This window comes from Bison bison, unplaced genomic scaffold, assembly GCF_000754665.1.
Source record: "Bison bison bison isolate TAMUID 2011002044 unplaced genomic scaffold, Bison_UMD1.0 scf7180017864482, whole genome shotgun sequence".
Taxonomy (NCBI): domain Eukaryota; kingdom Metazoa; phylum Chordata; class Mammalia; order Artiodactyla; family Bovidae; genus Bison; species Bison bison.
In genome coordinates, this window is record NW_011495042.1 from 4,440,156 (window position 1) to 4,455,160 (window position 15,005).

At 41.1% G+C, this 15,005-nt stretch overlaps 1 protein-coding gene across 5 annotated transcripts in view; it reads left to right on the forward strand.

Annotated features, from left to right (window-relative positions):
- Positions 1–15,005, forward strand: part of TMCC1 (transmembrane and coiled-coil domain family 1) — a 154,833-nt gene that overhangs the window by 35,291 nt on the left and 104,537 nt on the right. For all 5 annotated transcript variants that reach the window (XM_010862441.1, XM_010862442.1, XM_010862443.1 and 2 more), the window contains 2 exons: positions 7,251–7,306; positions 11,203–11,903. In XM_010862441.1, the coding sequence (XP_010860743.1) occupies positions 11,331–11,903 (573 nt within the window). In that variant the 5' untranslated portion in view covers positions 7,251–7,306; positions 11,203–11,330. The remainder of the gene's footprint in view (positions 1–7,250; positions 7,307–11,202; positions 11,904–15,005) is intronic.

Below are 15,005 nucleotides of genomic sequence, written 5' to 3' on the forward strand. Positions count from 1 at the left end.
GTGTGTACGTGCTCAATCACTTCAGTTTTGTCTGACTCTTATTGACCCCATGAAGTGTGGCCCTCCAGACTCCTCTGTTATGGAATTCTCTAGGCAGGAATACTGGAGTGGGTTGCCGTGCCCTCCATCAAGGGATCTTCCTGACCCAGGGACTGAACCTGTGTCTCCTGCATTGCAGGTGGAGGCTTTACCCACTGAGCCTCCTGGGAAGCCTGCTATTTGTATGTGACATTAATTAATAATAAATACTAGTGTATGTTTACTTTGAGTATTCTTTCCTGTTTTGAATTACATATCGTGAATACTTGATGTCAGAAATTTGAAATTAAGATTTTTTAATTGAAGTATGGTTGGAAAATTCAGCAGCGGCCACAGGACTGGAAAAGATCAGTTTTCATTCCAATCCCAAAGAAAGGCAATGCCAAAGAATGTTCATACTACCTCACAATTACACTCATTTCACACACCAGCATATTAAAAGCAGAGATACTACTTTACCGACAGAGTTCCATATAGTCAAAATTATGGTTTTTCCAGTAGTCATGTATGGATGTGAGAGTTGGACCATAAAGAAAGCTGGGTGCTGAAGAATTTATGCTTTTGAACTGTGGTGCTGGAGTAGACTCTTGAGAGTCCCTAGGACTGCAAGGAGATCAAACCAGTCAACCCTAAAGGAAATCAGTCGTGAATATTCATTGGAAGGACTGATGCTGAAGCTGAAGCTCTGATACTTTGGCCACCTGATGCGATGAATGGACTCAATTGAAAAGACTCTGATGCTGGGAAAGATTGAAGGCAGGAGCAGAAGGGGATGACAATGGATGAGATGGTTGGATGGCATCAGAAACTTGCTGGACATGAGTTTGAGCAAGTTCCGGGAGTTGGTGATGGACAGGGAAGTCTGGTGTGCTGCAGTCTATGGGATCACAGAGTCAGAGGTGATTGAGCGACTGAACTGAACTGAACTGATTTACAATGTTGTGTTAGTTTCTCGTGTACAGCAAGCTGATTCAGTTATACGTATGTGTATATATGTATTCCCTTTCAGATTCTTTTCCTTTTTAGGTTGTTACAAGATATTGAACATAGTTATCGGTGCTGTACAGTAGGCCTTGTTTATCTGTTTTAGTAGTGTATATCTTTTAAGCCCTAATTTCCCAGTTTATCCTCACCCGCTTTCACCTTTGACAACTGTAAGTTCATTTTCTCTGTGAGTCTGTTTCTGTTTTGTAAATAAGTTCATTTGTATCATTTTTTTGGATTCCACATATAATATTCCACAGATATTCTGTGATATTTGTCTTCTCTGACTTACTTCACTTAGCATGATGCTCGCTAGGTCAGTCCTTGTTGCTGCAAATGGCATTGCTTCATTCTTTCTATGACTGAGTATTTTACCATTGTGTACATATGCTACATCTTATTTATCCATTCCTCTACTCATGGACATTTAGGTTGCTTCCATGTCTTAGTTATTATTCATAGTGCTGCTATGATATTGGGGTGCATGTATCTTTTTGAATTAGAGTTTTCTCCAGATGTACGTTCAAGAGTGGTATTGCTGGGTCATAAGGCAGCTCTGTTTTTTCTTGATAGCTTTTTAGGGAAAACTCCATACTGTTTTCCATGGAGAAGGCAATGGCACCCCACTCCAGTACTCTTGCCGGAAAATCCCATGGACGGAGGAGCCCGGTGGGCTGCAGTCCACGGGGTCACAAAGACTGGGACATGACTGAGCAACTTCACTTTCACTTTTCACTTTCATGCACTGCAGAAGGAAACGGCAACCCGCTCCAGTGTTCTTGCCTGGAGAATCCCAGGGACGGGGGAGCCTGGTGGGCTGCCGTCTCTGGGGTCGCACTGAGTCGGCCACGACTGAAGCGACGCAGCAGCAGCAGCAGCAGCCATACTGTTTTCCATAGTGGCTGCACCAAAAAGTGCACTTACACATTGGAAAAGTCTTTATTTCCTCTTCACTTATGAAGGATATTCTCACTAGATATAGAATACTGGTTGAACAATCTTTTTCTTTCAACATTTTTTTAAAGTTGCTAAACCCCTATTATCTTGCTTGCAAAGTTTCTGACAGCAAGGTTATTATAATCCTTATCCTTGTTCCTCTGTATATACTATGTTTTCCCTCTCTGGTTGCCTTCACGATTTCCCTTTTTCTTTTCAGCTATTATTTCAGCTAGCTATTATGCCTAGTTTTGGGGTTTCTTTTAAGTCTTGTTTGACATTTTTGGACCTTCTTAAATCTGTATAGTTTGGTGTCTTGTCACTTAACCATTCACATATTTCTTCTGCTTTGTTCTTTCTTCTCCAGGCATTCTGAGTATATTACACTATTTGATATTTTCCCACAGTTCTTGGATGTTTTCTCTTGTTTTATTTTCCTACTTCTTTTCTTCTTTACATTTCAATTTGAGTAATTTCTGTGAGCCTGTCTTCAAGTTCCCTGATTCTTTTTTAGCTGTTTCAAATCTACTAAAATAATTTGTTGTTTATTACCATGTTTCTCTTTCTAGGATTTCCACTATATTCTTTATGATTTCCATGTCTCTGTCAAACTACCTGTGTGATCTTGCATGTTGTCTACCTTTTCCATTATTCTCTACCATATTAATCATGTTTTAAATTCTCTGATAATTCTCATACCATGGCATTTCTGAGTCTAGTTCTGATGATTGCTTTGTTTCTGCAAACTATGTTTTTATTAAAGTGGAGAGTGAAAAAGTTGGCTTAAAGCTCAACATTCAGAAAACGAAGATCATGGCATCCGGTCCCATCACTTCATGGGAAATAGATGGGGAAATAGTGGAAACAGTGTCAGACTTTATTTTTCTGGGCTCCAAAATCACTGCAAATGGTGACTGCAGCCATGAAATTAAAAGACACTTACTCCTTGGAAGGAAAGTTATGACCAACCTAGATAGCATATTCAAAAGCAGAGACATTACTTTGCCAACAAAGGTCTGTCTAGTCAAGGCTATGGTTTTTCCAGTGGTCATGTATGGATGTGAGAGTTGGACTGTGAAGAAGGCTGAGTGCCAAAGAATTGATGCTTTTGAACTGTGGTGTTGGAGAAGACTCTTGAGAGTCCCTTGGACTGCAAGGAGATCCAACCAGTCCATTCTGAAGGAGATCAGTCCTGGGTGTTCTTTGGAAGGAATGATGCTAAAGCTGAAACTCCAGTACTTTGGCCACCTCATGCGAAGAGTTGACTCATTGGAAAAGACTCTGATGCTGGGAGGGATTGGGGGCAGGAGGAGAAGGGGACGACAGAGGATGAGATGGCTGGATGGCGTCACTAACTCAATGGACGTGAGTCTCAGTGAACTCCGGGAGTTGGTGTTGGACAGGGAGGCCTGGCGTGCTGCGTTTCATGGGGTCGCAAAGAGTCGGACATGACTGAGCGACTGATCTGATCTGATCTTGGCATGCTTCATAAGTTCTTGTTGAAAGGTGTCCATTTTGTGTAGAACAGGAAATACTGAGGTGAATATCTGATATGCTTGGAGAAGACTGCAAGCTTCCTTCTGCTGAGCCTTTAAGGTAGAATTTAAATTAATCTGTTAGGGGTTGGGCTATGTTTAAAGAGTATTATTGCTATGGTTACCAGCATTGATACATGTTGTTGCCATGGAAACCAAAGACTTCAAATTTCCCTAGTGTCCATTATATCCCGGCTTAGCTTTGGGTTTTCTCTTTGTGCTGTTTCACACAGTGAGTTTGTTTATTGCAGCTATATTCCATTATTTTTACTCAAAGCTTGTTAGCAGAGACATTACTTTGCTGACAAAGGTCCGTCTAGTCAAAGCTATGATTTTTCCAGTAGTCATGTATGGATGTGAGAGTTGGACTATAAAGGAAACTGAGTGCCAAAGAATTGGTGCTTTTGAACTGTGGTGTTGGAGAAGACTCTTGAGAGTCCCTTGGACTGCAAGGAGATGAAACCAGTCAATCCTAAAGGAAATCAGTCCTGAATATTCATTGGAAGGACTGATGCTGAAACTCTAATACTTTGGCCACCTGATGCAAAGAACTGACTCCTTGGAAAAGACCCTCATGCTAGGAAAGATTGAAGGCAGGAGGAGAAGGAGATGACAGAGGATAAGATGGTTGGATGGCATCAGCGACTCGATGGACCTGAGTTTGAGCAAGCTCCAGGAGTTGGTGATGGACAGGGAAGCCTGGCATGCTGCAGTCCATGGGGTTGCAAAAGGGCAGACATGACTGAGCGGTTGAGCATCTGAACTGAACTGAACTGTTAGCATGTAGTGGAGGTTGAGGGGAGTTCTGTGATGATCTGGTACGCCTCAGATTTAGGCAGGCACTAGAACCTGGGTCTCTTGTAAAATTTTCTGTTTCTAGGAGTGGAGTTGTTCCCCTTCTTTTTTCTTCCTCAACTGCTGTGTCTATCTTAGGTTTTATATTCCCTCCCCTTTTTTAAGCTTAAGTTTTTTTCTTAATAGATTTTAACCAATAGTAGTTTTTGTTTGAATTTCCTATTCAAAGCAGCCTTCTCTGCCCCTGTATTTTATTTTTTTGGCCTCACCATGTAGCATGCAGAATCTTCGTTCCCTGCAGTGGGAGCATACGGAGGCTTAACCACCCTGGACCACCAGGGAAGTCCCTAAGCTAATAGGGGATAGATTTGGGCTGATTGGCGTTGGCTGCCAAGCTCCACAAGGGTGGGGGCTGGGATAAGAAGCTTCTTTGCATTCTCTCAGATTCTATCTGCCTCCCCCCCACCCCCCTTCCCCCACACACACAGCCTTTGAGGTTCCTGGCAGAAAAGCCTGTAATAGGGTAGAGCCTCTCTCCTGATTGCAGTCCCTTGAGACTTGGCACTCTCATACTGGCCCACATTCAGTGTCCAGCAATTGGTCAAAATTTGTGATTTAATCGTCCTGACTGCAGTGGAATTCCTGCATGCTCTTGGGGCTGTATTTCCTTTGGTTAGAAAGAAAGCTTTAACTCTAGGATTATAGGTGCTTGTCTAGCATCTTGTGTTACTCCATCCCTTTTGCATTGTCTGCAGGTTTGGTCAGGTGGCATTGTGGGTGGTGGGGAGAGAGCGGTTTTATCCACTGTGAACCTTAGGAGTCCACATTGTGGTCAGAGAAGAACTTGTGAGACTTGATTTAGTGCTCAGCATATGGATCACTTTTTGTAAGTGATCTCTTTGAACTTGATAGAGTATTCTGCAGTTATTGGGTACTGTCTTATACAAATGTCTGTTTAGGTCCCCAGTTTGTTAACCATGCTATTCAGATCTAACTCTCTTTTTCTTCCGATTTAGGTCGTTTATTCTGTCAATTATGAGAGATTTTAAAAATTTCCCCATTATGCTTATAGATATATTTCACTTCTTGTAGGTCTGCTAAATTGCGCTTTATGCATTTGGAGGCTAGGTTATTACTTGCATATAAATTTTAAATTATGTCTTTCTAATGAGTTCTGCATTTAATCCTATGAATTATATTACCTCCATTAATGCTTTTTGAATTATAGTCTACTTTGAGTACTACTAATAAAGCTTGAGCAGCTTTTGTTTAGATTATGTTTGTTAACCCTTTCTATACATTTTATTTTAATTGTTCTCTATATTTGGCATGATTCTTTTACACATCATAATAGAGAATTTTTTTTTTTTTTTGGCCACGTCACAGGGCTTGTGGGATCTTAGTTCCCCAACCAGGGAATGAACCGGGCCACTGCTGTGAAAGTGCCGGGTCCTAACCACTGGCCCACCAGGGATTGATTTCCGTTTTTTATTTAGTGTGATAGATAGTCTTTTTCTTTTGGTCCACTTAGATTTAATATAATTATTGGGATATTTGGGTTTGCATTTGATATCTTATATTTTCCTTTTTATATGTCTTATCTGCAATCTTGCTTTCCCTCCTTTTTGTATTTATTTGCATATTTTAATTCTGTTTTTCCTTTCTGCTAGCACAATAGTTATGTCCTTTTCTATAATTTTAAAATGTTTCCCCTTGAGATTAAAACATGTATTTACTTTCTTTTTTTTCCAAATGTGTAAGTTTATTTTTTCCTGACATAAGAATAGTCATAATGTATATACTTCGAGAGGTAGAAAAAGTTAAAGATGGAAAGTCCCCCCTCACATCTGCCCACCAGCCACCCAGTTCTCCAGATGACTCAGGATGAGTACCCCCAGTGCAGTCATCTGGCCTCTTCACTGGCCCCCAGTGTGTAGCGTGTGTGCTGCTCTGCAGCTGGGAATCTCGGCCTGTATCTTCCTGCTCATTCATCCGTCTTCTCATCTTTCAAAGTGCAGTGAAAGCTTCTTTGTTCTTGAAACTTTTCAAGGCAAGTGTCATCGGATTTCTTCACTTCTGATGGTAATCATAGTTGTCCTTACACATTCTAGCACTTAATTATGTTGTTCTGTGCTGTTTCTCTTAAGCTTCAAGTATGTAAACTCACTTTCCATCCTAGATTACTTCCTTGAGGGTAAGGTAGGATGCTTTGTTTGTGTAATTTGGAGCACAAAGCAGATGCCCCCCAAACACATGCCTGAGTAAATTGCCTCTGGTAATGGCTGTTTTCCAGGGAATTTTCCATTTTGGTGCATCTTGAGCCTCAATTATTCATGGTAGACATACTTATTAAGAGTTGCTTTTGAATGCAAAATTGTGGATGGAGAATTGGAAGCTACTTGAAAGATACTTGCTTATAAAATTATGCTTCTTTTCATGTTGGTAAGGAATCTGCCCACAATTTGGGAGGCCCGGATTCAATCCCTGGGTCGGGAAGATCCCCTGGAGTAGGAATGGCAACACACTCCAGTATTCTGGCCTGCAGAATTCTGTGGACAGAGGAGCGTGGCAGGCTACATACAGTCCACGGGGTCGCAAAGAATCAGACATGACTGAGCGACTAACACACTTATTTTGCATTTCATTTTACTTTAAGATTAGAATTAATGGACTATCCATTCCTAATTCAGTATCATAGTGTAAAAAGATTTATGAAATATACTTTTTTTTTAATATTGACGTTCCTCAAATTGTTTTTTCTTGATTATAGTTTTTTTTTCATTATTTCTTTGCAAAATGAGAAAATACTGAAAAACACTAGAAAAAATTACCCTGTACTACCACTGAGAGCTAAATGTTACCATTTTGTTATGTGTATACTCAGTTTTTTCCTATGTTTATATAAATAAACTCCCCTCTTCTAAGTTTCCTACCTTGTAATTCTTAATGTTTGCTTTTCAGCTTTCCCTAAAAGGATTCCAGAACACCTTAGAAGTGCTTGAGGAAGAGTGATAAAGGCAAGTATCCAATTTGTTAGCGTCAGTGAAATAATTTGGTTCATAGCCAAACCAAAATGCTTTGGTCACCGTGTCTATCAAGAAAACTAAAAAGTTGGGAGTAACAACTTAAAGGAAAAAAAAAGAAAGATAGTTCATATATAATTCGAATTTTTTTTTTTTTCAAAACTGTTGTAGAAAATTGTTAAAATTCTGAGAATTTAACCAAGTTTTCTGAAATACCTGGTTTGTCGGTGGCTCCCATTTCCTCCTCTTTTTTCCCCGCTTTCCACCCCTTCCTCCTGCCCCCTTTCTCCCATATCCTTTTGTTCCCTTTTCTCTCTATTGGTTTCCTCAGGCTTACTTAGAAGGACTTTACTTTTCAGAGAAGCCCTGTGAATAAAAGAGAAGCCAACATTTCCTTCTTATGAAAGAACACTTAGCTTTACAGTTGAACTTGTTTGTGTTAAACCAGAGATAGCAATACAGTTGTTTGGGAAGTTTAATAAGCTGAACAGCAGTTATTATTCATTTGAATTTTACTACTGTCTTACAGAAGAAAATAGGGGAGTCTTAAAAAACATTCGCATTATTGAATTATTTTAGTGCTTGCTTTCTTCTTGTCACAAGTTTTATATAATGGTTATAGCATTACGTTTTACAGTCAGTGCAACAGGTTGTTGTTTCAAAATTCTTATCTAACAATTTGATGCTTAAAGCTCAGTTTAAGTTTCTTTGGTGTTCTGTGTTAGGTAAGCTTCTGTTAGTATCATGAAGATATGTTTTGCCTTTAGAAATCCCAGAATTTACTACTCCTCTACTAGGTAATCTGTGCAGCCATGTAGATAGCCTATGCAAGCTTTGGCTTGGAAATCAACACCCTGTTTCTGGGTTTTCCTCCAAATGCTGGCATATCCTTATAATTAATCATTCTTTTAAATTATATGAGAATAAATGATATAGACATGCTAATGAAATCTCAAATGAAGATACAGACATTTAAAAATGTACCATATTTTCCATTTTTTTAAAACCAAGAAGCAGGTTTATGTGAAGTGAAGTTAATGTGAAGTGAAGTGAAGTTGCTCAGTCATGTCTGACTCTTTGCGACCCCATGTACTGTAGCCTACTGGGCTTCTCCATCCATGGGATTTTCCAGGCAAGAGTACTGGAGTGGGTTGCCATTTCCTTCTCCAGAGGATCTTCCCGATCCAGGGATTGAACCCGGGTCTTCTGCATTGTAGTCAGACGCTTTACCATCTGAGCCACAAGGGAAGCCCCTTGATTAGTTTATAACACTGCCCAATGAAGCTGATCTGCTGAGTAATAAATTCCTTGTATGTTTATATATGAGACAAGTAGATTGTTTGGTGTTCTAACGAACCTTGATACCATTCCTCTCTTTATGGTGTCTTTTATTATCATGGGAGAAACTTATTTTATATGTTTTACTTTCAAAATAGCAGCAACAAAAAATATGTTGTATTATTTAGCTAATGCAATATAAATAAGGAAAAAAGTAATTTACTTCCTCATTATCAGCCTGCTGCTTTCACATCCTTCTGTCTTTTCGGGGTCTAAATATCCCAGTACAAGAAGAGGTTGATATACAGTTACTGGATTATCTTGGTTACATAGCCCTTTTTGTCTGAGAAGCTCCGTGCTTTGCAGAGTGAAAATAATTCAATAACTATTAGTCTGCACTAGAAACTCATGAGGGAAGGTCAGGATAATTAAATACATATACTGTTGACAACATTTTTGCCCACAAGGAGCCCCAGAAAACTCCATATAGCCCAAAACATTTGTTTATGTCGGTAGGATTAAGGGCTTCTCTCTTGGCTCTCCCAAAGGGAAAAGGAAAAATAAAAGCAACACAGAGTCGGGAAAAGGGTGAGAGGCCCCAGCCGTGTGGCAGGTTTTTGGTGCAGCCACAGAGAATTTGAGTGAAAAGCAGTGAAATTTCCCATCCTCGTGACTGCTCCTCATTTGCCTAGTTTGGGAGTAAAGAATTTTGTGGTATTTAGTTAGTAGGAAGGTACTGGTTAAAGGCCTTTAACCCTGTCAACATGGTTTATGCTCCTGAGTCATGAAGAGGTTAGGAGATGGGAAGATAGGCATGTAAGAGTGTGGTCCGCAAAGCCACAGTGACGGTGTCCATCCACGTTCATGGTGAGAGGGTCGTCTGAGAGAAGTTACCAGGAAGAAAGGTCTGATGGGTTTGCATTCCTATCCCTTTGGACTCTAGGAGTCTGGAGGTCACCGTGAACTCTTAAATCCAACTGATTTATGCCTTTCAGATTGCTGTTTGGTGGCCAGAGGTCTGTCTGCGTATGCCCAGACCATGACCACCCTAAGTGCTTCAGACTTGGTAGTGACTTAGTAGTGACTTCAAACTGTTCAAAGTCCTTGGTGTAACGCAGGGAGTTTTAAAGCCCTTTGAAGGAAAAGTTGAGGTAAAATATAGAAATAAAGAACTTCACGCACCACATTTTGTCCTCTGTAGCAGGTTCTGTACATTAATGCAGTTTTGTTTTACATACTTGCAGAAACTCAATTTTTTAAAAAAAGTTTTCTATTATGAGAAATCTTATCCCTACCACACCCTCCCTTTCTTTGGCATATGACTTCCGTAACTGTGGCAGTTATGCTGACCTTACATCTCTTAGTTTCAACTTCCTTTTAATTTCCTGCACTTTAATGTTGGTGTGTGGTTGCTATTTGACCTTTCTTTTTCTCTCCTTTTTAGTCATACCCAGTTACTGTGTCACTTCTTTGCTTTTGAGTTTGTGTGAATACAGCCGTCCCTTGGTACCCATGGAGGACTGGTTCCAGGACTCCTGCAGATAATGAAATCCTCAGATGCTCATGTCTCCTATATGAAATGGCATAGTATTTGCATAGAACCATGCGCATCCTCCCATATACCTTAAATCATCTGTAGAGCATTTATAATACCTAATACAACGTAAATAAATGCTATGAAAACAGTTGCTGGGAGCATGGCAAATTCAGGTTTTGCTCTTTGGAAATCCTAGAACTCCTTCACCCCAAATGTTTTCCATCTGAGGTTGGTTGAATCTGCAGATGTGGAACCCGTGCATATGGAGGGTGGGCTGTACATGGGCAGCCTCTTGTCAGAGTCGACCCTTTTCAAAGAAAGGGATTCCTTTGAGTCTCTTTCTTTGTTCATTGGTTCTGAGCCAAGCTCTAGTCTCTGAAGACAGATTCTTTCTGGATCATGTACTCATTGTACCGAAAGGTCGTTTGTGTTCCAGCAGAGAATCCAACCTATAAGATTTCAGTTTGCATTTTCTTCTCAAAAGAGCAAACCTTCTCAAAAGAGAAGTGTCTAGTTGCCAGTGACCTTGATGAATATAAATGATAACTGGAAATTCCTCTTTTCCATTAAAACCCACAATGCAGTTAGATTGGGATGTCCACGTTTCACAGTTATTCTTTGAATTTACTATATTGAGCTTCAGCATGCAGATAATTAACTATGGTTGTGATTGAGAGGAATCATTTCAATTGCCTCAGCTAGACTGTCTGTATTGAATGCTCTGTGCTCGGATGTCTCTCGATTTCCCAAGTAATGGCTGTTCTCTCAAATATTATTATGGTTTGCATTCCAAGATGACCCTTCTAGTATGTAGTTCCTCTTCACATTGCAACTTGTAGGGAGTTTTTTAACAGCGCTGTTTTTTCATTTCCTTTGTACTTGTTTCGGAGCTTTTCCTCCTATTCTAGAAAATAATCATTACCCACTATCTAGAAAACTATCTTTTAATCTTCTGATTAAAGATTGCTTAATGATAGTGTCTACTTCTTGGGCTAGTGGCATGTTTTTCTTTTAACACTGGAGTTTCTGCATGGATTTATAATACGAGCTTTTTTTTTTTTTTTTTTAACATTAGGTAGGCATGAAGCCTTCGTCTCACAGCTGCATGTGTAGTTACTGTCGAAGCAATGCCTACCTAATTTGACAGTCGTGGTGTGTTAAAAAATTTTTTTGAGTTTGCAAATAAGCGTATTAAGTCTACTGATGGAGCCTTCGGGCAGTGAACAGTTATTTGAGGACCCTGATCCCGGAGGCAAATCCCAAGATGCAGAGGCCAGAAAGCAAACAGAATCAGAACAAAAGTTGTCTAAAATGACCCACAATGCTTTGGAGAACATTAACGTGATTGGCCAAGGCTTGAAGCATCTCTTCCAGCACCAGCGCAGGAGGTCGTCCGTGTCCCCCCACGATGTGCAACAGATTCAGGCAGACCCAGAGCCTGAAATGGATCTGGAAAGCCAGAACGCGTGTGCTGAGACTGATGGTGTCCCCACCCACCCCACAGCTCTGAATCGTGTCCTGCAGCAGATCCGCGTGCCACCCAAGATGAAGAGAGGGACAAGCCTGCACAGCAGGCGGGGCAAGCCAGAGGCCCCAAAGGGAAGTCCCCAGATCAACAGGAAATCTGGCCAGGAGATGGCAACTGTCATGCAGTCCGGCCGACCCAGGTCTTCATCCACTACTGACGCTCCTTCCAGCTCTGTGGTGATGGAAATAGCTTGTGCCGCTGCCGCTGCTGCTGCGTGTCTGCCAGGGGATGAGGCGTCTGCAGAGCGGGTAAGTTTCTGTTAAATTACCTGTTAACTTCTTGTGCTTTATATCTAGTACTCTGCACACTTTGCCTGGGTGACTGAAAAGAAGTATCTCTTCAAGTACCCCGAGGCTGTGGCCAAAGATAGTTTCCCTTTTCATTAAATAAGTGGGATGAAGAGTAATCATCATAGCTAATAATGAACGCTTCTAATTATATTCCTGTTTGCTTCCTAACTTGTTGCCTCAGATGATTCCAGTGCAGTCAGCCCACGAGTTTTAAGAATTACTGAATCCGAATTTCTGGAGCTCCCATTCAGCCCGGTCGGCAAGCTTAGAGCTATCTGGACCGCTCCTGCTCTTTAATGACATGACCCCCAAGGTTGCCCCCATTCTCCATTCCAAATCAGTGCCCTAGTTTAGGCCTTCATCTGTCTCACTGCCCTTTCAGATTCTTTTTTTCTCCATGCTGGACACAGCTTGTGAGAGCTATCTGAAATACTAAAGTCATTGTCATTTCCACTGCTTAAAAAGCAGTCACTGGCTCCATCATTTCCTGAGGGGCAAAGAAAGTTCTTTAAGATGATACACAGGACCTCCCATGATTTAGCCCATGTGGACTTCTTTACCTCCTACAACTTAACAGCTAGTACTCCTTTCTCACGCTTTTTATTTTTCCTCTAAAGTTTTTCCTTTTGTCCATATCTTGACTTACTCTTTCATTCAGTCATTTGTTCAGCAAACATATAATGAGATGTTCCAGTCACTGTGGATACTGTGATGAACAGAAAAAGATGTGATCCTTACTCTCATGGAGTTTATTATCAGATGGGGACACATATTAAATAATCACTTGAGCAAATCTAAAGTTTCAACCGTGGCACATGCTACTGGAGCCTATTACAGGAACTTAGGACCTAGTTAAGGATGTCACTTCTGTGAGGAAATGGCAAAGATCTGGAGGGTAAGCTGAGGTAATTAGATGATGGAGAGAGAACTCCAGGTGCAAAGGTGCTAAGATAGAAGGACGCTTTCCTGAGTACGAGGGACGGGATGGCAGGTGTGTGTGCGTGTCCATGCAAGCACACAGAGGGTAAGGCTGGAGAGAGAGAGAGGAAGGAGTTCATACAGAGGTTTGCAGACAGTGTTCGGGAGTTTTTCTCCATTTAAGAGGAATGAGTAATATCAAAGCATTTTAAGCAAAGGGGACAGTTGCACCTTTATGATTAGAAAATATCACTGTGTTTATGGTGTGAAGAGTAGATTAGACTGGGTTCAGGTGGGATGCAGATAGATGAGCTGGAAGGCTGTCGTGTCCAGAGAGATGACAGTAGTTTGGATCAAAGACGAGACGGTGGGAGCGGAAAGAAGAATTACCTAAGGGCAGGGGTGTGTCTTACTCCTCATGCCAATAGTTTGGGCTTCACTACGTGGGTCAGTGGTAGAGAATCTGCCTGCCATTGCAGGAGGTGCAGGATCGATCCCTAAGTCAGGAAGATCCCCTGGAGGAGGAAATGGCAACCAACTCCAATATTCTTGCCTGGAGAATCCCATGGACAGAAGAATCTCGAGGGCTAACAGTCCATGGGGTCGAAGAGTCAGATACGACAGAGCGACTGAGCACGCATCCAATACTTTGGCCCTTGAATTATTGGTTTGATGAATTAGAAGTAAATAGATAGGGAGCAAGAAACGATATCTAGTTAGGGAGTTTGAGAGTGTATGCAGAGAAGTTTTTGAAATGGAGTAATCTTTCATTTAATTATTCATCAATACTTATTAAATACCAACTATGTACTAGGCAGTTTTCTAGGTAGTTAGAATACACCAGAAAACGAAACAGGCAAACATATGTGCTGTTATGGAGGCTTACTCTGTATTGAAGGAGATAACATACAGTAGATATAAAAATGAATAATATGTTACGATGAAGTGTGATGAGTATTATGGGAAGAAAAGAGCAAAATTAGAGAAAGAAAGAGATTAGGGGTGTGTACAGAGGGGAGGGGAGTTGCAGTATAAGGTAAGGTAAGCCTCACTGAGAAGGTAACGTTTGAGTGAAGACTTGAGGAGATGAAGAAATTAGTCATGAGGCTGGCTTTCTGGGGGATAAGTACTCAGGCGGATGAAATAACTCCAGGGTAGGAGCTGACATTCCCTACCTGACGTGTCCAGGGAATAGCAAGACCAGTATGGAAAAGCTGAGTGAGGGGGGACAGTAGTACAAGATGGCCTCAGAGAGGTCACAGGTGGCCAGCCTGGGGAGAGCTTCATAGTGATATCTCAGTGTAGACACTCTTCCGTTACATCTTTATAAAATACCGTGGGATCGGAGACATTTCCCCCCGTGTTTGTTTGCTTGGTAGTTGTTCCACTGAGTGTTTGACCTACCATTGTTTTAGGTTAGGGATCTGCACACTTTTTCTGTAAGTAGTCATTGTATTTTCCACCATATGGTCTGTCTTGCAACTACTCAGTTGTGTCGGAGCATGACATCAGTCACCCATAATATGTAAATGAATGGGCATGCCGGGGTTTGACTGGTGAACAGTGTCTGGGCCTCGGCCCATACTTTGCCCACCACAGTCTTAGGCACTGAGAATGTATGAGTGAAACAAACAAACAAAAATATTTGCTCTGGAGAAGTTTAACAAAACATATAAGTAAAGTGCATGATATGACAGTTGCGTAAGAGGATAAGGATTTCTAGGGAGGGAAGTTTTAAGCAGAGTGATCAGGGAAGACCTCACTGATATACAGGCGAAGACCTGGAGGATGCGAGGGAGCAGACCAAACCTCTGAAGGGAGACCTGAGGGAACAGCAAAGGGTAAGGTCCCAAGGGCCTGTACTATGAGGAAATGTTACGGAAGTTGGATTTTTTTTGGCATTGTTAAAGGGGAGAAAATGATAATGTACGTCAAGGCTGTAAGCTGTAGCCACCTGTCTGCCATGCCTGATGGGTGAGGAGCAATACTTGAAACAGTTCTTAACTAGTGAGAATTTGATCTGTATGTCTTATTTAAACTTAGGTTGTATGGTCTAAGTGTTAGTACCTTTCAAAAAAACAAAATTGAACCAAGTCAAGAGCTTATTGACTTTATTTGATGATTCATGGATTGGGCAGCATT